The following is a 24,817-nucleotide window of genomic DNA, read 5'->3' on the forward strand; positions in this document are numbered from 1 at the left end:
AAAAGGCTTCTGAATCTAAACCCTTACAGTTTTCTGAAAAACCCATGTTTCTATGTGTCAGTGGTGCTCAACCTTTTTCATGTCAAGGACCCCAGAATTATCTCTATTGTGCCATGGACCCCCCATCTCAAAATATGTAGTTCCAGGCACATTTTCACGACTTTCAAAAATAGCAGACCTACAAGCTCGTAGTGGCGCGCTATGAGCTTGTAGATCTGCTATTTTTCAGTAGCTAAAGTATAACATAATGCTTAGTTAACCCATTCTGAACGGGCATCCATTTCGTGTTGGCATCATGTTATGCTTTAGCTATTGAAAAATAGCAGATCTACAAGCTCATAGCGCGCCACCGAGTGGCGCGCTACGAGCTTGTAGGTCTGCTATTTTTTGAAAATCGAAGAACGACTGACATTTTTTAGAATCTGATCTCAGGTCAGAATGGGATTAATCAGACCAGTGTGTGTCCAGTGGAAACCTCGTATGAATCTGATCTCAGGTCAGAATGGGTTAAAACACCAAAAGGGGTTCCCACCCAAAATGGGTTAAATTGTATAATAGATCGGTTTCTCCAGATTGGGTAAATTGCGAATCACCGATCGGTGGCTGATTGACCGGAGCACCTCTAATGTATACAGTGACACACGATGTAGGGGCACGAAAACATGTGTTTTCCGGTTCAGGTTAAGCCATTCTGACCTGAGATCAGATTCATACGAGGTTTCCACTGGACACACACTGGTCTGATGAACCCATTCTGACCCGAGATCAGATTTTCGATCTTCGATTTTTCAAAAATGGCAGACCTACAAGCTCGTAGCGCGCCACTCGGTGGCGCGCTATGAGCTTGTAGATCTGCTATTTTTCAATAGCTAAAGCATAACGTGATGCTAACACCAAAATGGGTTCCCGTTCAGAATGGGTTTAAAACTACTCAACACAACAGGCTGCATAAAGCTGACCTTATCATTGAGCTATATTATGTCTGGACAGTCAAGCCCATTGGTTGAGCCCGTTTTGCTTGTTCACAACATGCCCAAAATGTCGACGTCGAGTTGAAAGTGGTTAATATGTGCTCTGGCCAGCATGCCAGTTGAAGTACAGCATGTATGTACTGTATGTAAACATGTCAAGTACGTTCTCTTCTCTGCAGTCAAGTTCGTGGTCCCCTGGGCGGAGGTGACTCGCGTGGAGCGCGTGTCGGCGGGCCTGATGACGGAGGTGGTTCGCGTCAGCACCAGGCAGCGCCAGAGGGACTTCTCCATGTTCCTGAGCCTGGACGAGGCCTTCGGGGTCATAGGTCAGCTGGCTGACATCGCCCTCCGAAGGCTGCTGGAGAGCGAAGGGCTGGAGCTGGACTATATCCTGCAGCAACCCGCCCGCATTACTAAGAGGTCAGGTTCAACCCGCCCGCATTACTAAGAGGTCAGGTTCAACCCGCCCGCATTACGAAGAGGTCAGGTTCCGTGCATTACTGAGAGGTCAGGTTCAACCCGCCCGCATTACGAAGAGGTCAGGTTCCGTGCATTACTGAGAGGTCAGGTTCCGTGCATTACTAAGAGGTCAGGTTCCGTGCATTACTAAGAGGTCAGGTTCCGCGCATTACTGAGAGGTCAGGTTCTGTGCATTACTAAGAGGTCAGGTTCTGTGCATTACTAAGAGGTCAGGTCCTGTGCATTACTAAGAGGTCAGGTTCCATGCATTACTAAGAGGTCAGGTTCCATGCATTACTAAGAGGTCAGGTTCTGTGCATTACTAAGAGGTCAGGTTCCATGCATTACTAAGAGGTCAGGTTCCATGCATTACTAAGAGGTCAGGTTCCATGCATTACTAAGAGGTCAGGTTCTGTGCATTACTGAGAGGTCAGGTTCCATGCATTACTAAGAGGTCAGGTTCCGTGCATTACTAAAAGGTCAGGTTCCGTGCATTACTAAAAGGTCAGGTTCTGTGCATTACTAAGAGGTCAGGTTCCATGCATTACTAAGAGGTCAGGTTCCGTGCATTACTAAGAGGTCAGGTTCCGTGCATTACTAAGAGGTCAGGTTCCATGCATTACTAAAAGGTCAGGTTCTGTGCATTACTAAAAGGTCAGGTTCCGTGCATTACTAAAAGGTCAGGTTCCGTGCATTACTAAGAGGTCAGGTTCCGTGCATTACTAAGAGGTCAGGTTCCCTGCATTACTAAGAGGTCAGGTTCTGTGCATTACTAAGAGGTCAGGTTCCGTGCATTACTAAGAGGTCAGGTTCTGTGCATTACTAAGAGGTCAGGTTCCGTGCATTACTAAGAGGTCAGGTTCCCTGCATTACTAAGAGGTCAGGGTGTGGGTGGGTGAGTTTGTGTGTGTGTGTGTGTGTGTGTGTGTGTGTGTGTGTGTGTGTGTGTGTGTGTGTGTGTGTGTGTGTGTGTGTGTGTGTGTGTGTGTGTGTGTGCGCGTTCGTGCGTATTACTTGTCCCCACGAGTATAGTAGATTCTGATGAATAGATGTTGTTCAGAGGACAATGTTGTCTTGGGAGCTTGAAAAATGAATATTTTGACCAGTGGTTTTCAAAGCTTTTCATATCAAGGTCTATTGTTTATTCGACCACCATTAGCCTCTCAGACCAAGACTTATCTAGTAATTTTATGTAGACTTATTGTAAATTAATTAATGCAGATGTTTAACCATAACTTTACTCTTAAGAGCATAAAATAAAACCAATTTTTGAGTGGTGCAACCACTCCAAGGAATAGCAATGTCCGTGTTCACCTATGTGTACACCTATGTGACGTTAATGAGCACCAGTATGACTAGTACCAGTAGGGGCGCTGTTGTGCCAGAAACGGAGAGAGAGATAGTGCTGCACTGTTGCCTGCTAATGAGAGAGAGGCGGGGGGGGGGGGGGGTTGCACCACTCAGTTCACACGGGTGTGATTTTTATTAAATTTTATACTCACTCAATAAATTGATCACTCAAGAGATCTAATAAGGGTCCATTTGGTTACCAACTCGAATCCCATCAAGGACCACTGGTGGTCCCCGGACCACTGGTTGAGAAGCACGGATTTAGACTTCCCGTCTTCGGTTCCTGCACTGAGATTTGTGCTAGCTACGAGATATAAAAATATATACGTCTCCCAAACGGCTCCCAGAACGTTGAACAACCTGAACCCACAGTACATTTTGTAAAATGCTTATCATCATATTCATCATCATCATCATCATAACCTTTATTTGTACTCAGAGTACAGTTATGGGGCAGGCCATCATTTTCAATGTAGTCGAGATGCAGAACGCAATACTCGACAGATAGTCAGTCATTCATATACAGTAATACTTTTAATAGATGAATACAAAGATAGAAAATACCCGAAAATGTTTTGTACCAGAGACGAGAACGTGAAAGTGTCTTAACCCATTCTGAACGGGCACCCATTTTGGTGTTGGCATCGTGTTATGCTTTAGCTATTTAAAAATAGCAGATCTACAAGCTCGTATCGCGCCACCGAGTGGCGCGATATGAGCTTGTAGGTCTGCTATTTTTTGAAAAATCGGAAGAACGACTGACATTTTTTAGAATCTGATCTCAGGTCAGAATGGGTTCATCAGACCAGTGTGTGTCCAGTGGAAACCTCGTATGAATCTGATCTCAGGTCAGAATGGGTTAAGCGGAAGTACAGGAAGTGCAGACAAAGGAAGTTATTTGAATGCTGTGTCAACGCATGAATACTGGTTTGGTAAAAAAAACAAAGAAGTGCAGTGCATAGAATGGAAGTACAGTGCATAGAATGGAAGTTCAGTGCATAGAATGGAAGTACAGTGCATAGAATGGAAGTACAGTGCATAGAATGGAAGTACAGTGCATAGAATGGAAGTACAGTGCATAGAATGGAAGTACAGTGCATAGAATGGAAGTACAGTGCATAGAATGGAAGTACAGTGCATAGAATGGAAGTACAGTGCATAGAATGGAGGTTCAGTGCATAGAATGGAAGTACAGTGCATAGAATGGAAGTTCAGTGCATAGAATGGAAGTTCAGTGCATAGAATGGAAGTACAGTGCATAGAATGGAAGTTCAGTGCATAGAATGGAAGTTCAGTGCATAGAATGGAAGTACAGTGCATAGAATGGAAGTACAGTGCATAGAATGGAAGTTCAGTGCATAGAATGGAAGTACAGTGCATAGAATGGAAGTTCAGTGCATAGAATGGAAGTACAGTGCATAGAATGGAAGTACAGTGCATAGAATGGAAGTTCAGTGCATAGAATGGAAGTTCAGTGCATAGAATGGAAGTACAGTGCATAGAATGGAAGTTCAGTGCATAGAATGGAAGTTCAGTGCATAGAATGGAAGTACAGTGCATAGAATGGAAGTACAGTGCATAGAATGGAAGTTCAGTGCATAGAATGGAAGTTCAGTGCATAGAATGGAAGTTCAGTGCATAGAATGGAAGTACAGTGCATAGAATGGAAGTTCAGTGCATAGAATGGAGGTTCAGTGCATAGAATGGAAGTACAGTGCATAGAATGGAGGTTCAGTGCATAGAATGGAAGTACAGTGCATAGAATGGAAGTTCAGTGCATAGAATGGAAGTTCAGTGCATAGAATGAAAGTACAGTGCATAGAATGGAAGTACAGTGCATAGAATGGAAGTACAGTGCATAGAATGGAGGTTCAGTGCATAGAATGGAGGTTCAGTGCATAGAATGGAAGTACAGTGCATAGAATGGAAGTACAGTGCATAGAATGGAGGTTCAGTGCATAGAATGGAAGTACAGTGCATAGAATGGAAGTACAGTGCATAGAATGGAAGTACAGTGCATAGAATGGAAGTACAGTGCATAGAATGGAAGTACAGTGCATAGAATGGAAGTACAGTGCATAGAATGGAAGTTCAGTGCATAGAATGGAAGTACAGTGCATAGAATGGAAGTACAGTGCATAGAATGGAAGTACAGTGCATAGAATGGAAGTACAGTGCATAGAATGGAAGTTCAGTGCATAGAATGGAGGTTCAGTGCATAGAATGGAAGTACAGTGCATAGAATGGAAGTTCAGTGCATAGAATGGAAGTTCAGTGCATAGAATGAAAGTACAGTGCATAGAATGGAAGTACAGTGCATAGAATGGAAGTACAGTGCATAGAATGGAGGTTCAGTGCATAGAATGGAAGTTCAGTGCATAGAATGGAAGTTCAGTGCATAGAATGGAAGTTCAGTGCATAGAATGGAAGTACAGTGCATAGAATGGAAGTACAGTGCATAGAATGGAGGTTCAGTGCATAGAATGGAAGTACAGTGCATAGAATGGAAGTACAGTGCATAGAATGAAAGTACAGTGCATAGAATGGAAGTACAGTGCATAGAATGGAAGTACAGTGCATAGAATGGAAGTACAGTGCATAGAATGAAAGTACAGTGCATAGAATGGAAGTTCAGTGCATAGAATGAAAGTACAGTGCATAGAATGGAAGTACAGTGCATAGAATGGAAGTACAGTGCATAGAATGGAGGTTCAGTGCATAGAATGGAGGTTCAGTGCATAGAATGGAAGTACAGTGCATAGAATGGAAGTACAGTGCATAGAATGGAGGTTCAGTGCATAGAATGGAAGTACAGTGCATAGAATGGAAGTACAGTGCATAGAATGAAAGTACAGTGCATAGAATGGAAGTACAGTGCATAGAATGGAAGTACAGTGCATAGAATGGAAGTACAGTGCATAGAATGGAAGTACAGTGCATAGAATGGAAGTACAGTGCATAGAATGGAAGTTCAGTGCATAGAATGGAAGTACAGTGCATAGAATGGAAGTACAGTGCATAGAATGGAAGTACAGTGCATAGAATGGAAGTACAGTGCATAGAATGGAAGTACAGTGCATAGAATGGAAGTACAGTGCATAGAATGGAGGTTCAGTGCATAGAATGAAAGTACAGTGCATAGAATGAAAGTACAGTGCATAGAATGGAAGTACAGTGCATAGAATGGAAGTTCAGTGCATAGAATGGAAGTACAGTGCATAGAATGGAGGTACAGTGCATAGAATGGAAGTTCAGTGCATAGAATGGAAGTACAGTGCATAGAATGGAAGTACAGTGCATAGAATGGAAGTACAGTGCATAGAATGGAAGTTCAGTGCATAGAATGGAAGTACAGTGCATAGAATGGAAGTACAGTGCATAGAATGGAAGTACAGTGCATAGAATGGAGGTTCAGTGCATAGAATGGAGGTTCAGTGCATAGAATGGAAGTACAGTGCATAGAATGGAGGTTCAGTGCATAGAATGGAAGTACAGTGCATAGAATGGAAGTACAGTGCATAGAATGGAAGTACAGTGCATAGAATGGAAGTACAGTGCATAGAATGGAAGTACAGTGCATAGAATGGAAGTTCAGTGCATAGAATGGAAGTACAGTGCATAGAATGGAAGTTCAGTGCATAGAATGGAAGTACAGTGCATAGAATGGAAGTTCAGTGCATAGAATGGAAGTACAGTGCATAGAATGGAAGTTCAGTGCATAGAATGGAAGTTCAGTGCATAGAATGGAAGTTCAGTGCATAGAATGGAAGTACAGTGCATAGAATGGAAGTTCAGTGCATAGAATGGAAGTTCAGTGCATAGAATGGAAGTTCAGTGCATAGAATGGAAGTTCAGTGCATAGAATGGAAGTACAGTGCATAGAATGGAAGTACAGTGCATAGAATGGAAGTTCAGTGCATAGAATGGAAGTACAGTGCATAGAATGGAAGTACAGTGCATAGAATGGAAGTTCAGTGCATAGAATGGAAGTACAGTGCATAGAATGGAAGTACAGTGCATAGAATGGAAGTTCAGTGCATAGAATGGAAGTACAGTGCATAGAATGGAAGTACAGTGCATAGAATGGAAGTACAGTGCATAGAATGGAAGTTCAGTGCATAGAATGGAAGTACAGTGCATAGAATGGAAGTACAGTGCATAGAATGGAAGTACAGTGCATAGAATGGAAGTTCAGTGCATAGAATGGAAGTACAGAGCATAGAATGAAGTACAGTGCATAGAATGGAAGTTCAGTGCATAGAATGGAAGTACAGTGCATAGAATGGAAGTACAGTGCATAGAATGGAAGTACAGTGCATAGAATGGAAGTACAGTGCATAGAATGGAAGTACAGTGCATAGAATGGAAGTACAGTGCATAGAATGGAAGTACAGTGCATAGAATGGAAGTTCAGTGCATAGAATGGAAGTTCAGTGCATAGAATGGAAGTACAGTGGATAGAATGGAAGTACAGTGCATAGAATGGAAGTTCAGTGCATAGAATGGAAGTACAGTGCATAGAATGGAAGTACAGTGCATAGAATGGAAGTTCAGTGCATAGAATGGAAGTACAGTGCATAGAATGGAAGTTCAGTGCATAGAATGGAAGTACAGTGCATAGAATGGAAGTACAGTGCATAGAATGGAAGTTCAGTGCATAGAATGGAAGTTCAGTGCATAGAATGGAAAGTACAGTGCATAGAATGGAAGTACAGTGCATAGAATGGAAGTACAGTGCATAGAATGGAAGTACAGTGCATAGAATGGAAGTACATTGCATAGAATGGAAGTACAGTGCATAGAATGGAAGTACAGTGCATAGAATGGAAGTTCAGTGCATAGAATGGAAGTACAGTGCATAGAATGGAAGTACAGTGCATAGAATGGAAGTACAGTGCATAGAATGGAAGTACAGTGCATAGAATGGAAGTACAGTGCATAGAATGGAAGTTCAGTGCATAGAATGGAAGTTCAGTGCATAGAATGGAAGTTCAGTGCATAGAATTGAAGTACAGTGCATAGAATGGAAGTACAGTGCATAGAATGGAAGTACAGTGCATAGAATGGAAGTACAGTGCATAGAATGGAAGTACAGTGCATAGAATGGAAGTTCAGTGCATAGAATGGAAGTTCAGTGCATAGAATGGAAGTACAGTGCATAGAATGGAAGTACAGTGCATAGAATGGAAGTTCAGTGCATAGAATGGAAGTTCAGTGCATAGAATGGAAGTACAGTGCATAGAATGGAAGTACAGTGCATAGAATGGAAGTACAGTGCATAGAATGGAAGTTCAGTGCATAGAATGGAAGTACAGTGCATAGAATGGAAGTACAGTGCATAGAATGGAAGTACAGTGCATAGAATGGAAGTTCAGTGCATAGAATGGAAAGTACAGTGCATAGAATGGAAGTACAGTGCATAGAATGGAAGTACAGTGCATAGAATGGAAGTACAGTGCATAGAATGGAAGTACAGTGCATAGAATGGAAGTTCAGTGCATAGAATGGAAGTACAGTGCATAGAATGGAAGTACAGTGCATAGAATGGAAGTACAGTGCATAGAATGGAAGTACAGTGCATAGAATGGAAGTACAGTGCATAGAATGGAAGTACAGTGCATAGAATGGAAGTACAGTGCATAGAATGGAAGTACAGTGCATAGAATGGAAGTTCAGTGCATAGAATGGAAGTACAGTGCATAGAATGGAAGTACAGTGCATAGAATGGAAGTACAGTGCATAGAATGGAAGTACAGTGCATAGAATGGAAGTTCAGTGCATAGAATGGAAGTTCAGTGCATAGAATGGAAGTACAGTGCATAGAATGGAAGTACAGTGCATAGAATGGAAGTACAGTGCATAGAATGGAAGTACAGTGCATAGAATGGAAGTTCAGTGCATAGAATGGAAGTACAGTGCATAGAATGGAAGTACAGTGCATAGAATGGAAGTTCAGTGCATAGAATGGAAGTACAGTGCATAGAATGGAAGTTCAGTGCATAGAATGGAAGTACAGTGCATAGAATGGAAGTACAGTGCATAGAATGGAAGTACAGTGCACTGAATGGAAGTACAGTGCATAGAATGGAAGTACAGTGCATAGAATGGAAGTACAGTGCATAGAATGGAAGTTCAGTGCATAGAATGGAAGTTCAGTGCATAGAATGGAAGTACAGTGCATAGAATGGAAGTACAGTGCATAGAATGGAAGTACAGTGCATAGAATGGAAGTTCAGTGCATAGAATGGAAGTTCAGTGCATAGAATGGAAGTTCAGTGCATAGAATGGAAGTTCAGTGCATAGAATGGAAGTACAGTGCATAGAATGGAAGTACAGTGCATAGAATGGAAGTACAGTGCATAGAATGGAAGTACAGTGCATAGAATGGAAGTACAGTGCATAGAATGGAAGTACAGTGCATAGAATGGAAGTACAGTGCATAGAATGGAAGTACAGTGCATAGAATGGAAGTACAGTGCATAGAATGGAAGTACAGTGCATAGAATGGAAGTACAGTGCATAGAATGGAAGTTCAGTGCATAGAATGGAAGTACAGTGCATAGAATGGAAGTACAGTGCATATAATGGAAGTTCAGTGCATAGAATGGAAGTACAGTGCATAGAATGGAAGTACAGTGCATAGAATGGAAGTACAGTGCATAGAATGGAAGTACAGTGCATAGAATGGAAGTACAGTGCATAGAATGGAAGTACAGTGCATAGAATGGAAGTACAGTGCATAGAATGGAAGTTCAGTGCATAGAATGGAAGTACAGTGCATAGAATGGAAGTTCAGTGCATAGAATGGAAGTACAGTGCATAGAATGGAAGTTCAGTGCATAGAATGGAAGTTCAGTGCATAGAATGGAAGTACAGTGCATAGAATGGAAGTACAGTGCATAGAATGGAGGTACAGTGCATAGAATGGAAGTACAGTGCATAGAATGGAGGTACAGTGCATAGAATGGAAGTACAGTGCATAGAATGGAAGTACAGTGCATAGAATGGAAGTACAGTGCATAGAATGGAAGTACAGTGCATAGAATGGAAGTACAGTGCATAGAATGGAAGTTCAGTGCATAGAATGGAGGTTCAGTGCATAGAATGGAAGTTCAGTGCATAGAATGGAAGTACAGTGCATAGAATGGAAGTTCAGTGCATAGAATGGAAGTACAGTGCATAGAATGGAGGTACAGTGCATAGAATGGAAGTACAGTGCATAGAATGGAAGTACAGTGCATAGAATGGAAGTACAGTGCATAGAATGGAAGTACAGTGCATAGAATGGAAGTACAGTGCATAGAATGGAAGTACAGTGCATAGAATGGAAAGTACAGTGCATAGAATGGAAGTACAGTGCATAGAATGGAAGTACAGTGCATAGAATGGAAGTACAGTGCATAGAATGGAAGTACAGTGCATAGAATGGAAGTTCAGTGCATAGAATGGAAGTTCAGTGCATAGAATGGAAGTACAGTGCATAGAATGGAAGTACAGTGCATAGAATGGAAGTTCAGTGCATAGAATGGAAGTTCAGTGCATAGAATGGAAGTACAGTGCATAGAATGGAGGTACAGTGCATAGAATGGAAGTACAGTGCATAGAATGGAAGTACAGTGCATAGAATGGAAGTACAGTGCATAGAATGGAAGTACAGTGCATAGAATGGAAGTACAGTGCATAGAATGGAAGTACAGTGCATAGAATGGAAGTTCAGTGCATAGAATGGAAGTACAGTGCATAGAATGGAAGTTCAGTGCATAGAATGGAAGTTCAGTGCATAGAATGGAAGTTCAGTGCATAGAATGGAAGTACAGTGCATAGAATGGAAGTACAGTGCATAGAATGGAAGTACAGTGCATAGAATGGAAGTACAGTGCATAGAATGGAAGTACAGTGCATAGAATGGAAGTTCAGTGCATAGAATGGAAGTACAGTGCATAGAATGGAAGTACAGTGCATAGAATGGAAGTTCAGTGCATAGAATGGAAGTACAGTGCATAGAATGGAAGTACAGTGCATAGAATGGAAGTTCAGTGCATAGAATGGAAGTACAGTGCATAGAATGGAAGTTCAGTGCATAGAATGGAAGTTCAGTGCATAGAATGGAAGTTCAGTGCATAGAATGGAAGTACAGTGCATAGAATGGAAGTACAGTGCATAGAATGGAAGTTCCGCCATATGGACACTTTGGGGCTGCAATTCATTTCCTAGCTTTTCTCCTTGTGAGATGAGAAATTGCTGCTGAGTGCAGCCCACTCCTCTTAGCAATAGCATTTTGTCCCTTGAGATAGAGCTAGACTGTAGGAAAGCTGAGAGGTAGACATTGTGGGCAAGGTATCGGCACTGCTTTGATTGCCGGCTGGCCAGATTGGGAATACATTTTTTGGGGGTCATTTTTAACCCATTCTGAACGGGCACCCATTTTGGTGTCAGCATCATGTTGTGCTTTAGCTATTGAAAAATAGCAGATCTACAAGCTCATATCGCGCCACCGAGTGGCGCGATACGAGCTTGTAGGTCTGCTATTTTTGAAAAATCGAAGAGCGACTGACATTTCTAGAATCTGATCTCAGGTCAGAATGGGTTAATCAGACCAGTGTGTGTCCAGTGGAAACCTCGTATGAATCTGATCTCAGGTCAGAATGGGTTAACGTGAGCATTGAAAATGCACTGTTATTTTGATACAAAAGTTGTCCTCACTGAGACACTGGTCAGAATTTTCCATTCTTGGAATTGAGCTAAAACATCTACCAGACACCAATGGACTGGAGGCAAGTCACAACAGCTTAAAATTGTGGTTCTAGAAGATGTGTGAACATGGCGGCCTGAAAGCATTTTAGACGATGAGACGTTACATTTTAAACGTGAGTGGGAACGTACATTTCCATTTGTATAATATTGTTTTTACCACTACCTGGTGTCCCTATATTTCCTGAAATTCTTAAATAAAAATAGCTGACAAACGTTTGGTTGTAGGCTATTTTTGTACAGCGTCTTATGCCAAAATATTAAATGGGGTTCAAATGGTTTAATTTAGGGAAATGTGCGATTTTTTTTGCGTGCACCACATCAGTGGTTCTCAAAGTGGGGCCTGGGAACCCCCAGGGGTCCTTCGGGGTGTTCTAGGGGGTCCCCAGAAAAAACCTTTAGCCTAATGATGCCTGCAAGAGTTTGCACAGATTGAGTGTGCGGAGCTTTTCATAATACTTGTGACTCCAACACCTCCAAGTCTACTGGCACACATGAGCGGTGTGGGGTCGCTGACATGACAATGATCGTGTTATTATTATTGCACACGTGGCGAGGTGCGTTGTTTGCACGGAGTCTCGTTTTAGAAGCTACTGCTCTGGGACGTCTACTGCACTGTTCAAACACACAACGTACACCATGTGACCGTGATGAGGTCATAAAGACAGTGTTGTCAGCAGACAGCCACCCTCGGGACATGAAGGGACGACGTGGGTAGAATGCTGCGGCCAATTACCCTGTCTTCTCTATATGAGACAATAACGGGTTTTTTAAGTGTTTTGTGGAATCGGAAGAGTGCATACTGCGTGATGTGCCCAGTTTAGACCACAACAATGACGCCGATTGTTAAGAGCACTTTGGGACCATCTTCAACGTATGTTCATGTAATTGGTTCCGTATACTTACTAATGCTCACTGTAAGATGGTACTTTATCTACTATCTGTATATCTATCTTTATCGGGTCTGAAAGGAGGGTTGTGGACTGGACTCCTCGTGCATGGGCAACTGGTGGCCCGGGGGCCACATGCTTAACCCATTCAGTTTTCTGAAAAAGCTATGTTTCTATGTCAGTCGTTCTTTGATTTTTCTAAAATAGCAGACCTACAAGCTCGTAGCTACTCTATGAGCTTGTAGATCTGCTATTTTTCAATAGCTAAAGCATAACATAATGCTAACACCAAAAGGTGTTCCTGCCCAACATGGGTTAATATCAGAATATTGATATATTATTGATTTCAGCTGTTACAATTCCAAACATGACCCACTTTAATTACTTTGGTCTAAATTAGTAGGCTAATGAGTAGTATTAAAATGCTATTGTCTTTTTTTATGTCGAATGTATTTGTAATTAGTTCATAAAGTTAACATAAGTATAATAAGTAGGCAATTCAAAAATGGCAAAATAAACAAAAACTGCACTTCAATTCAAATATAGCAAAAATAGACAATCTACAAGCTCTCAGCGTGTCACAGTGTGGCGCTATTCTTTGCTACGACAGTAATATGCAATGTGGCCCTCTGGAGTGAGTGTGGAAATATAATGGCCCTCTCCATCGTCAAAGTTGCCCATCCCTTTCCTACTGGAAACCACAGCGTTTAAATGGATAGGCCACTTGGATAGCAGCACGTGGAACTGCAGAGAGGCAGAGACTGGAAGATGAGATTGGGTACATAAATGGGTTTCTGTTTCTGCTGTGATTTCTGTTTCAACAGTGAGAATGACTCCTAAAACGGGTAGTCCCAATACTTCATTCTGATTGGCTGGTTACCGTCACGTGACCTGTGTAAATTTTAGGGCTGTCTCCGACTAAGGATTTGCATAGTCGACTGATAGATGAATATATTTGCTGTTAGTCGACTAATAGTCGACTGAGCAAAAAAAAAAATATATATATACCGTAATTTCCGGACTATAAGCCGCGGCTTTTTACCCATGATTTGAACCCTGCGGCTTATACAACGGTGCGGCTAATCTATGGATTTTTACAGCTAACGCAGAGCCATCTCAGGCTCTGAGCTAACGTAGCTGCGGCTTATAGTCCGGTGCGGCTTATAGTCCGGTGCGGCTTGTATATGGGATTTTCCCTAAATTTGGCTGGTGCGGCTTATATTCAGGTGCGGCTTATAGTCCGGAAATTACGGTATATATATATTATTATTATTGTTTGCCCCAAAAAATTGTATATAAAAATACAATATTTACAAAAATATACAAAAATATTGTATTATTCCACTAGGTCTGTGGGGGACATAAACACATTTGAACATTCTGACTGTTTAAATCTTTTTTTTGAACAACTGAGAGGCTTGTCATTAGCCAGATTGAGCACAGCAGGTGAGATTGAGATTCTGGAGTCTATCAGGCCAGCGCACTGTGCGATTCAAGTCACAGGCAGTGGCACATTGCCACACAGGCAGACACACTCCACATGCACATTGGAGATTTGAACAGTCAGAATGTTCAAATGTGTTTATGTCCCCCACAGACCTAGTGGAATAATACAATATTTTTGTATATTTTTGTAAATATTGTATTTTTATATACAATTTTTTGGGGCAAAAATTTTTTTTTTGATGAACACCGACTAAGAGGTGGTCAGTCGACTGAGACCCGTTCCGATCGATTAGTCGACTATTCGACTAATCGAGGTCAGCCCTAGTAAATTTCACAGATAACCCACACCTTCAATCAGCTGATTCCGCATCTCTGTAGCTGTACTGGGGAAGGGGAGTGCTTGATTGCCCTGCAAACACATGCCGTGCGGGCGTCTTAAGCGCCGCTGGGCTCATATGACTGTGAATGTGGCGCTCCAGGCAGCCCCCGTATACAGTGAGAGCGCGGTGGTCACGTGAAGAGGAAGTAGGAGATGGACATACTGTAGCTCGGAACGTTTCTGGCTTGTGGATCTGCTACGTTTGATGCTTTTGTGTGACACTGCAGTATGATCAATTAGGGCGTTGATATACGGCAGTGGTTTTCAACCAGTGGTCCGGGGACCACCAGTGGTCCTTGATGGGGTTCCAGCCAGGTGGTCCCCAGCTAAATGATGGAACCAAATGGAGCCATATAGAACTTTTAACTCTTGAGAGCGTACGATGAAACCAAATGGACCCTTAGCTTATGGGTCCAATTGGTTTCATTTTATACAGCATTCAAAACGGCATGGAAATGTGGACCAAATTCTATCCAACGATAACAACATATTCTACGTTTTGGGTCTGAGAGGTGATAACTGTGTGTGTGTGTGTTCTGTTTATCCTAACGTCTGGTGGCAAATACAAAGACAGAGATTACCCACCATCCAAAGCTTGCATCTATTAAAAATCATTCCACTGTATAAAGGCCGAACTCGGTGGTACCGATTAGCCTCAGACTGGCATATATTTATTGACTACATGGGGGGAATTCCCCTGAAATGAATAAGAACAGCATATGAATATGAGTAAAAGTAAATGCGACCTGTTACATCAAGAATCAAATTCGCTCATATCAGTTTGTCCAGGGCGCCCCTAGAAAGCAGGACAGAAGGCTCGTCTGTCATGGGAGAATTCTGAAGTTCTTGTCTCTTACCACTTGCTATATCAAAGCAGCGTTGGTCTATGACCTTGGGTTACAAGTCGCTGCCCAGCCAGGCTGCAGTACACTCTTATTAGTAAGGGTACTTACTTAAAAGGTCTATTTTATCCCACCAGAGGCTAAACCTCATCACATGGTGGTCCGTGGCTCAAATGCAGAATAACGAATGGGCCTTGATATGAAAGGTTCATGTTTGTGCTTTATTGTTGAAAACCACTGATACACAGGAACAAATAATCTAGAGGAGATTGGGGGCTGTATTTTGCGTGTCTTAAGTACCAGGTCTTATTCCCTAACTTGAGTAAACTAAAGACCTGGAGGCGTGATCAATGCCATTTGGCTTTTCTGAGTGGCCAAAGAGCATTGACCACGCCTCCAGGTCTTTAGTTTACTCAAGTTAGGGAATAAGACCTGGTACTTAAGACATGCAAAATACAGCCCAAGGAGATAAGAGCGTTCTGCCTGACAACAACGATGCATAATGTGTGTGTGGGAATTGAATTGGAGTTGAATCAAATGGGCTGCCAGACGCCAAAGGAGGCAGGTCACAACATGTCAAATGGGCTACCAGACGCCAAAGGAGGCAGGTCACAACATGTCATAGTATCAACTTAGTGGACCGAAACCATTTGACACTATGAGAGGTTTTCTTTTTTAAAACACAATCAGTGCCAAGATTCCTTCAAAATAGAATGCCCCCCCCCCCCCCCCCCTTCCCCCATTCATTCATTTATACGATACATGATCCAAAAAGCGTTCCTATTATGAATGAGAGGCATGTTGAAGTCAGAAATGAAGCGCTTAGTATATCCATCAGATCAAAACCACGGAGAGCGCCCTGGATTAGCCCATTCTGACCTGAGATCAGATTCATACAAGGTTTCCACTGGACACACACTGGTCTGATTAACCCCATTCTGACCTGAGATCAGATTTCTAAAAATGTCAGTCGTTCTTCGATTTTTTTCAAAAATAGCAGACCTACAAGCTCGTATCGCGCCACTCGGTGGCGCGCTATGAGCTTGTAGATCTGCTATTTTTCAATAGCTAAAGCATAACATGATGCTAACACCAAAATGGGTGCCCGGTCAGAATGGGTTAGGAGAGACGAGGCATTCTTTCTGCCGTGCTAACGGTAAGCTAATATGACCGTAGGCTAACGGTAAGCTAATATGACCGTAGGCTAACGGTAAGCTAATATGGCCGTAGGCTAACGGTAAGCTAATATGACCGTAGGCTAACGGTAAGCTAATATGACCGTAGGCTAACGGTAAGCTAATATGACTGTAGGCTTCGCTCTACGGTGGCCGAGTGTCCGACTGGAAAAATTAAAAAAGGAAAAGATTCAGAATATTCTCCCCTCGCCTGATATCATTGAGGATTCCCTAGGACGTGTAGTGTACACACGTCCAATGCATGCGTCGGTTGGATTCCCTAGGACGTGTGGCTACGTCCTACAGACGGAAACGGTTAAATGAGTGGGAAAGTCCATTGACATTTTTATAATAATAATAATAATAATTCACACAAAGCATGCAGCATTAATTGATTGATTGAATACTTTATTAGCATGATTGTTAACAGTACAGGCAGTACAGTCAAAGGTTGTGCTAACAGAGGATGACACAGACTTAGGGGCCTTGTTTCCGTTTGGTCCATTGTACTCATCTTTTCATATTGCATGTATGTAAAAAATAACACATACACTACAATACAGAAGCACACTGCTTTACATTTAAGACATTAAAAAAAGCAAACCTAGATTAAAATATTGCAAAGGAGAAAAGATGTTGCTTTGCATTCAGAGGGGGGGGAAACGTGCACAGACTGTAACAATGTCTGTACGCTATAAATCACAGTCTGATTCACAGCAGCTGAGAGCCACTTAAGTTGGCACTGTTGTGTCCTGTGTGTGTGTGTGTGTGTGTGTGTGTGTGTGTGTGTGTGTGTGTGTGTGTGTGAGTGTGTGAGGGGGGGGGGGGGGATTTCTATCTTGTAAATTCACCTTGTTGCATTCTTGTTGTAGGTGAAAGGTAACCTCTCTGCTTATTAGACAGCCTGACTCATCTTTCTCCCGTCGTTGTGTTAAGTTCGTCAGTCAGGGAGGGAGGGTTTAGTGATAAACCAGTCATGGTTTATCACAGCAGTTATAGCATATACAGAATAAAGGTTAACATGTTGCAATTGGTCGAAAAGGTTTAAGCCGGAGCTTATTATGCCCACCTTATTAATATTTAAATGAGTTGTTACATAGACAAAGGAAACCAAAGCAAAATAAAACGTATCAACGTTGCTGCACTTTTCTTGTTTTTTTAAAAGATTTGTTTCTGGCTTTTCTGCCTTTTTATTGATGGTATCAAGTGAAGACAGACAGAAAAGAGGGAGAGAGAGAGAGAAGCGGAGAGACACGCAGCAAATGTCGTCATGAACGGTACTCGAACACGCGACGCACTTTTAGACCGGGCACCCATTTTGGTGTCGGCATCATGTTATGCTTTAGCTATTGAAAAATAGCAGATCTACAAGCTCATATCGCGCCACCGAGTGGCGCGATACGAGCTTGTAGGTCTGCTATTTTTGAAAAATCGAAGAGCGACTGACATTTCTAGAATCTGATCTCAGGTCAGAATGGGTTAATCAGACCAGTGTGTGTCCAGTGGAAACCTCGTATGAATCTGATCTCAGGTCAGAATGGGATAATATGTGGCATGCGCCTGGACCACTTGGCCAGCGGGCGCCCAACGTTGCTGCACTTCTTACACAATGAATGTATGCTCCGTCTTATGGCGGTGTCACGCGCTGTAGACGGTAGCCCAATGAGCTCACATCACCACGCATCCACTACGCAGACCCAAACGTACAAACGACCACATGCTCACAAAGCCCGGCCCTATAGCCTACTTACTACATCTGAGTAATCCACCTCCTCCATGTATAAACACTATTATACAAGACGGGAGCCATTTGTGTCCGTCCCCCCCGCCGCCATTCTTAGTAACTTAATGTAAATAAATACCTCAACCCCATAACAGGAAGTAAACAGCTGCCTGGCCTATTTATGATTGACCAGAATAGTCTCTGGAGTGGAGACTCTCTCTCTCTCTCTCTCTCTCTCTCTCTCTCTCTCTCTCTCTCTCTCTCTCTCTCTGTCTCTCTCTCAACAATCTCTCAACACTGAGCTTTTAATGGTTGTCTGAAATTCACTGTCTCCATGAATACAGCCAGGGGGGGGCTCACAAATATTGTGAGCTTGAAGAGCTATATATAAACCCATAGACCACAAAAATGTTCTACAAGCTCACAATGCATCAGGTTGTGAGCTTGTAGATCAGCTATTCTTGCTACGTTTGCGCAACCCTCGACAATGTATGTCATTAATTTACCAAAATAATAAATGAAATATGGAGATGCAAGGTTTCGGCCCGACCACAATAAGCTTCAAGTTCCAAGCAGAAACGGCACTTGTGGCTGTCAGTGAAATAGGTCAGTTGTGCATTACTGATCATAACCTATGCCTAGAGGCACACAACATGTCCAAATGTCTGTGTTCCTCTTCACATGTATGCTGAGGAATCTATAGGAACGTGTGTGTGTGTGTGTGTGGGGGGGGGGGGGGGGGGGTGGGTGGGTCTAGCCCAGTGTCGATAAAGAGCAAGACAAAGGCAACTAGAAAAAGTGCCCTTCTGGGCACAGGTCTCCACCAGGATAGGAATGTAGGACATTGCAGCTTGCATTCATGTGGTGGTTGGATAAAAGGGCAACAAAAGTAAATTAGAGGTAAAAACACTTTTCGGCCAGTTATAGCGCCACCTTGAGGCTGAGTTGAAATTGTTCATGTGGCATTTCTTCCTCGGCCTAGTGGGAATGTGCGTGCACAATTTCACGGAAATCACGCGATGTGTTCATTTTTGATTTGCAGCATTTTGTTTGAAACTGAGCACTCCTGTGAACTTTGGAAGCCAATCTTAACCAATCAGGATGGAGTCTGAGAAATCTGAAAGACCGGTTTCGTTGAATGGATCTAGAGAGACTGTGTACCAATTTGCTTTTGTTTGGACAAAATCTGTAGGTGTACTGTGCAAAAACTTGTTTTGCACAAAGCGGCCTCCTGGTGGCGCTATAACAGGCCGTTTTTTTGGGGCAGAGGTTCATCGTTGGCATCCAGGGAGTGTGTGTGCAAAATTTGGCATCGACCGGGTTAACTCTTTTATTGCTAAGTTCGAAGATATTCGTACCCTCCCCTATAGGTACATTGTCTGCTAAGTACCTAAAGCTTTACACCAAATACGCAACGGTTTAGCCGAAAATCTACTTTTAACATTGTCCCGGTTGCTAGGCAACGCCTTCGTCACCCCCAGGACCAGGATCTTTGCACTCCGCCCCCATAGAGGTCCAGTCAAAGTAGGATCTTCTATGCCTCGTATCTCTGGAACTACGAGCGCTGTCCGTGGTTTTGATCTGGCGAAAGGCAAACGGTGTGAGCTACTGCTAATATTAGCCAATCTTTACAATGGCGGCCTCCTAAGCCGGGAAAGCGGAAATGAAAATGCTCAAATATAGGGAAATGGCCCTGGCAAGGCATTACTGTACCTACACTCTGCTTCCACCTAGTGGCACAGGGAGTAAAGTCCTGTCTTATGGCTGTCAGGCGTGGCGTGACGTCATGTTGTAGTTTTCGTGACGTCATGTTGTAGTTTTCCCAACCACCGCGGTGGTCACCGTATCACCCAAAACTGGAGTACAGTATGAATAGAAGTCTCCCTGTAGCGAGTGAACAGAGCTCCCTTTAGGCTCTATAGAACAGCATATGTCAGCTAGTTTCTGCTTAAAGAAATCGCCCCAGCCAGAGCAGCTTATTCTTCCCACCGAAGTATCTATCTGGGTCGGGTCAGACACACACACACACACACACACACACACACACACACACACACACATCCCATGGATTAAAGTTCTCTAAAGTAATTTGGTTTCCATAGGCTGGCTGCATTGACTTAACCTGACGCTGCCAGATCCAAGAAGCTTGCTACACAAATTTGTTTCACAGCTTATTGGGATCTGGGATTGCGGAAGCAAATTCGATGACGGGGCTGTTCCTTTTTTTCAAGATACTTGGTAGATGATTGGATGGGACCGTCTGTCTATCACCGTGTGGGCGTGCAAACACAACCAATCATATTGACGTGTCTATATAGCTTCACATCCGGTTTCGCACATATCCCGCCCTTAGCTCACGCTGATTGGTTCGGTACGGAACGGATTTGTGTCAGCTCAACTCCCTGAGAGATCCCAGATGAGTGCTGTGTTGGGGAACATGGTTACCCAATACCGCCCTCATCTGGCAGCTTCAGGTTAGCATTGACTTGGTGTTTGGTTGGTTTGTATGCAGGATTGCAGGAATGGAATGAGAATGATACAAACCAAAACGTCATAATTTTTTACATATTGTGCTAATTGTTAACCCATTCAGGAAGGGAACCCCTTTTTGGTGTTTTACGGATTATGTTATACTTTAGTAATTATACTTTGAAAAATAGCAGATCTACAAGCTCATAACACGGCACTGAGTGCCACGCAAAGCGCTATGAGCTTGTAGATCTACTGTCTTTGAAGAATCGTGAAATGTGATGCAAATCTTTGAATATAATGTTTCAGAGCGAACATTTTTAACTTTGCTTCTGGAGGGTCCCTGGAACAACATATTTTCAGATGGGGGGGGGGGGGGTCCTTTTACACCATTTCCCCAATCACAGATTGGATCTTGGCCTAAGAAAACCTTTCAGTTGTTGTGAGATTACTTTTGTTTCACACAAAACCGTTACTTTTCAGGAAATGCTCTACACTTCCCTCTGCCAACCTGGGGAGGGCAGCGGACTGACTGCCTTGGCTTCAATGCATGAGGAGTCCAAGCCGCTTCTTTTCACCTGAGGGGGGGGGGGGGGGGAGTTTCCCCGGTTGGACGTAGCGCGTGGAAGGAACACGTTATTCCAACCAGGTCCTTTCCCCTCCATCAGGCGCCCCGGCTGGCCAGGGAGAGGCGGGTTTATACTTTGACTTAAATAACTTAGCTATTTTAGCAATTTTTGTGTGAGACTGTAGTGTGACGAAGTAGTAGGGCATACAATTAAGTTAAGGTTAATTGTTAGCGTATGACTGCCTGCTATAACCTCTTACCCGCTCCATTGTTCACGTGTGTGTGGTGCGTTTACCCCCGCGCACTCGGATCAGCCAACGCAACGGGAAGCTGGAGGTACCTTCACTAAAAACGCCGGGACAACGCTCCACACGTCCCAAACTCTTCTCCCTTCTGGCTCCAAAACTATGGAACCATCACAGTCAGAACTGCAGCCTCACTCCCAATCTTCCGCCGTAGTCTGAAAACCCACCTCTTCAGACTCCACCATGGCCCGTAGCACTTGCCCTAGCCTAGCCCCTTAGATAGCACTTTATGTAGACTTAGTAGATAGTATTTTAGGCAGACTTATAGCTCGTTACCTAGACAGCACTAGAATTGCATTTTATGTACCGTAATTTCCGGCTTATACAACGGTGCGGCTTATCTATGGGTTTTTGCTAACGAAACGGCCACTAGGGGGCCACCTGCGGCTTATAGTCCGGTGCGGCTTGTATACGTACATATTTGGGATTTTCCCTAAATTTGGCTGGTGCGGCTTATATTCAGGTGCGCCTTATAGTCCGGAAATTACGGTAGTCATAGCACTTTATAGTACACATGTATATTGTATAATATATAATATAGTATAGTATGTATAGTTGACATAGATACTCCACTGTTGCGTTCTTAGTTTATACATGATTCACGATAACTACTTTTTATATATGTGATGTATGCCATGCTTTTGTTCTTGCTTAATGTAAGTGGCTCTGGATCCAGAGCGTCTGCTAAATGCCTCTATTGTAAATGGTTCAGGGTGCTGGAGGAGCAGGCGCTCAGGGAGTACGTGCTGCTATAACCTCCATTGTCCCCGTGCGTGTGGTGCGTTCAGGGTGCTGGAGGAGCAGGCGCTCAGGGAGTACGTGCTGGCTCTGTTCCGGCTGCCGCGCGGCGAGAAGCTCTACGAGGTGGCGTCCTGCTCCGTGTGGACGCCCCACAACCGCCGGCACAGCGCCGGGACCCTCTACACCACCGACGGGTACCTGTGCTTCTCCAGCCGAGAGGAGGGCCAGTGCACGCTGCTCATCCCCCTGTCAGAGGTACACCACTACTACTACACACACACACAGAGAGGAGGGCCAGTGCACGCTGCTCATCCCCCTGTCAGAGGTACACCACTACTACTACACACACACACAGAGAGGAGGGCCAGTGCACTCTGCTCATCCCCCTGTCAGAGGTACTGTACACCACTACTACTACACACACACACACAGAGAGGAGGGCCAGTGCACGCTGCTCATCCCCCTGTCAGAGGTACACCACACACACACACACACACACACACACAGAGAGGAGGGCCAGTGCACGCTGCTCATCCCCCTGTCAGAGGTACACCACACACACACACACACACACACACACAGAGAGGAGGGCCAGTGCACGCTGCTCATCCCCCTGTCAGAGGTACACCACACACACACACACACACACACACACACACACACACACACAGAGAGAGGAGGGCCAGTGCACGCTGCTCATCCCCCTGTCAGAGGTACACCACACACACACACACACACACACACACAGAGGAGGGCCAGTGCACGCTGCTCATCCCCCTGTCAGAGGTACACCACACACACACACACACACACACACACACACACACACACACACACAGAGAGAGGAGGGCCAGTGCACGCTGCTCATCCCCCTGTCAGAGGTACACCACACACACACACACACACACACACACAGAGAGGAGGGCCAGTGCACGCTGCTCATCCCCCTGTCAGAGGTACACTACACACACACACACACACACACAGAGGAGGGCCAGTGCACGCTGCTCATCCCCCTGTCAGAGGTACACCACACACACACACACACACACACACACACACACACACACACACACACAGAGAGAGGAGGGCCAGTGCACGCTGCTCATCCCCCTGTCAGAGGTACACCACACACACACACACACACACACACACAGAGAGGAGGGCCAGTGCACGCTGCTCATCCCCCTGTCAGAGGTACACCACACACACACACACACACACACACACACACACACAGAGGAGGGCCAGTGCACGCTGCTCATCCCCCTGTCAGAGGTACTGTACATTACTACTACTACTACACACTAGGGCATTCACTTCTAGTCATTTTTACTTGTTGACTAGTTGCCTAGTTTACTAGTCGACTAGTTGTTTAACCACCTATTATGTAAAATGTATTTGTACATTTATAAACTGTGTACATTGGTGACTATAACTATAATCTACCTGATCTTGAGGCCTACACAATCGGGGGATAAATTAAAAATAAAAAAACTAGTCAACTAGTACCAGCAAGGTCCACTAGTGGATTTACTAGTAAACTAGTCGACTAGTTGCTTAATGCCCTACTACACACACACACACACACAGACACACACACACACACACACACTAAGGCTGCACAATATACCATTATCGTATCGTTATCGAGGTATGAACATGCGCAATATCATTATCGAAAAAAAGGCAAAGCTATGGCAATATATCAATATATCATAGATATATCGTCAACATCACCCCATAGGATATCTAGTCTCATGTATCACAATATCGATAATACTATTTCCTAGCCCTCTGTTATTGGGAGGCGCTGCTAGCCCCTCCAACGTCTGGCTTTTTGAATGCTGAGCACTGAGCAGGCTCTAGCGCTGGTTACTAATGTTACACCCTACCTTCTGACGTGTGGATTTTAGTTTGGTTTAACTCAAGCTGACAACAGCAAAGCGTAGACATTGGACAAAGTGGAGTTGTCTTGTCTTGATTTTGCCATTACCATTTCACACGCCCCCTAGAGAGCGTTCACGAGGGGTGCCGCGCACCAATGTTTGGGAGTCCCTGGTTTAGAGCACTTTAAACAAACATTAACAGGCGCCCCTCACTTCACAGTTCACAACTTCACACGCATGTGAATTTTCTTAAAACAAATAGAAACCCTGACTAAGGCTAGAACACATGGAGACGCCCTTGAATGGTTTGTGTGCTGCATGGTGCTCCTGTTAAACAGTCTGTGTTGACTGTTCCACTCGCTGATTAACCCATTCAGAAGGGGTGTCACCTTAACTTTGAACCACTTTAACCATTATTTAAAACTTTAGCTGTTGAAAAATAGCAGAGCTTGTAGATCTGCTATTTTTGTTAAATTGTGAAAATGTGTGCAAAAACTGCAAATCTTTGAATATGTATTCTTTCACAGTGAACGATATCTTTGCTTCTGGCCGGGGGGGGTCCCTGGAACAACATCTTTTCAGATGGGGGTCGGCAGCCAATTACATATCATTTTTGGGGGTCCTTGACATGAAATAGTTTCAAAACCACTGTATAGAAACTTGGGTTTTTCATGATTTAGAAGACATTTAGTAGAATCTTGTCCCAGATCTTAACCCATTCTGACCGGGCACCCATTTTGGTGTTGGCATCATGTTATGCTTTAGCTATTGAAAAATAGCAGATCTACAAGCTCATATCGCGCCACCGAGTGGCGCGATACGAGCTTGTAGGTCTGCTATTTTTGAAAAATCGAAGAAC

The 24,817-nt window shown here is 43.7% G+C and overlaps 1 protein-coding gene and 1 long non-coding RNA gene across 2 annotated transcripts in view; one reads left to right on the forward strand and one right to left on the reverse strand.

Moving 5' to 3' along the window:
• LOC310867290 overlaps window positions 1-24,817 on the reverse strand; it is a 176,514-nt gene that overhangs the window by 140,375 nt on the left and 11,322 nt on the right. The window lies entirely within an intron of this gene.
• tbc1d8 (TBC1 domain family member 8) overlaps window positions 1-24,817 on the forward strand; it is a 66,620-nt gene that overhangs the window by 12,049 nt on the left and 29,754 nt on the right. Inside the window, exons 5-6 of the mRNA XM_083777209.1 lie at window positions 1,151-1,391; window positions 22,117-22,324. Of these exons, the coding sequence (XP_083633335.1) occupies window positions 1,151-1,391; window positions 22,117-22,324 (449 nt within the window). The remainder of the gene's footprint in view (window positions 1-1,150; window positions 1,392-22,116; window positions 22,325-24,817) is intronic.

This window comes from Protomyctophum parallelum (assembly GCF_964188405.1).
Source record: "Protomyctophum parallelum genome assembly, chromosome: 11".
Taxonomy (NCBI): domain Eukaryota; kingdom Metazoa; phylum Chordata; class Actinopteri; order Myctophiformes; family Myctophidae; genus Protomyctophum; species Protomyctophum parallelum.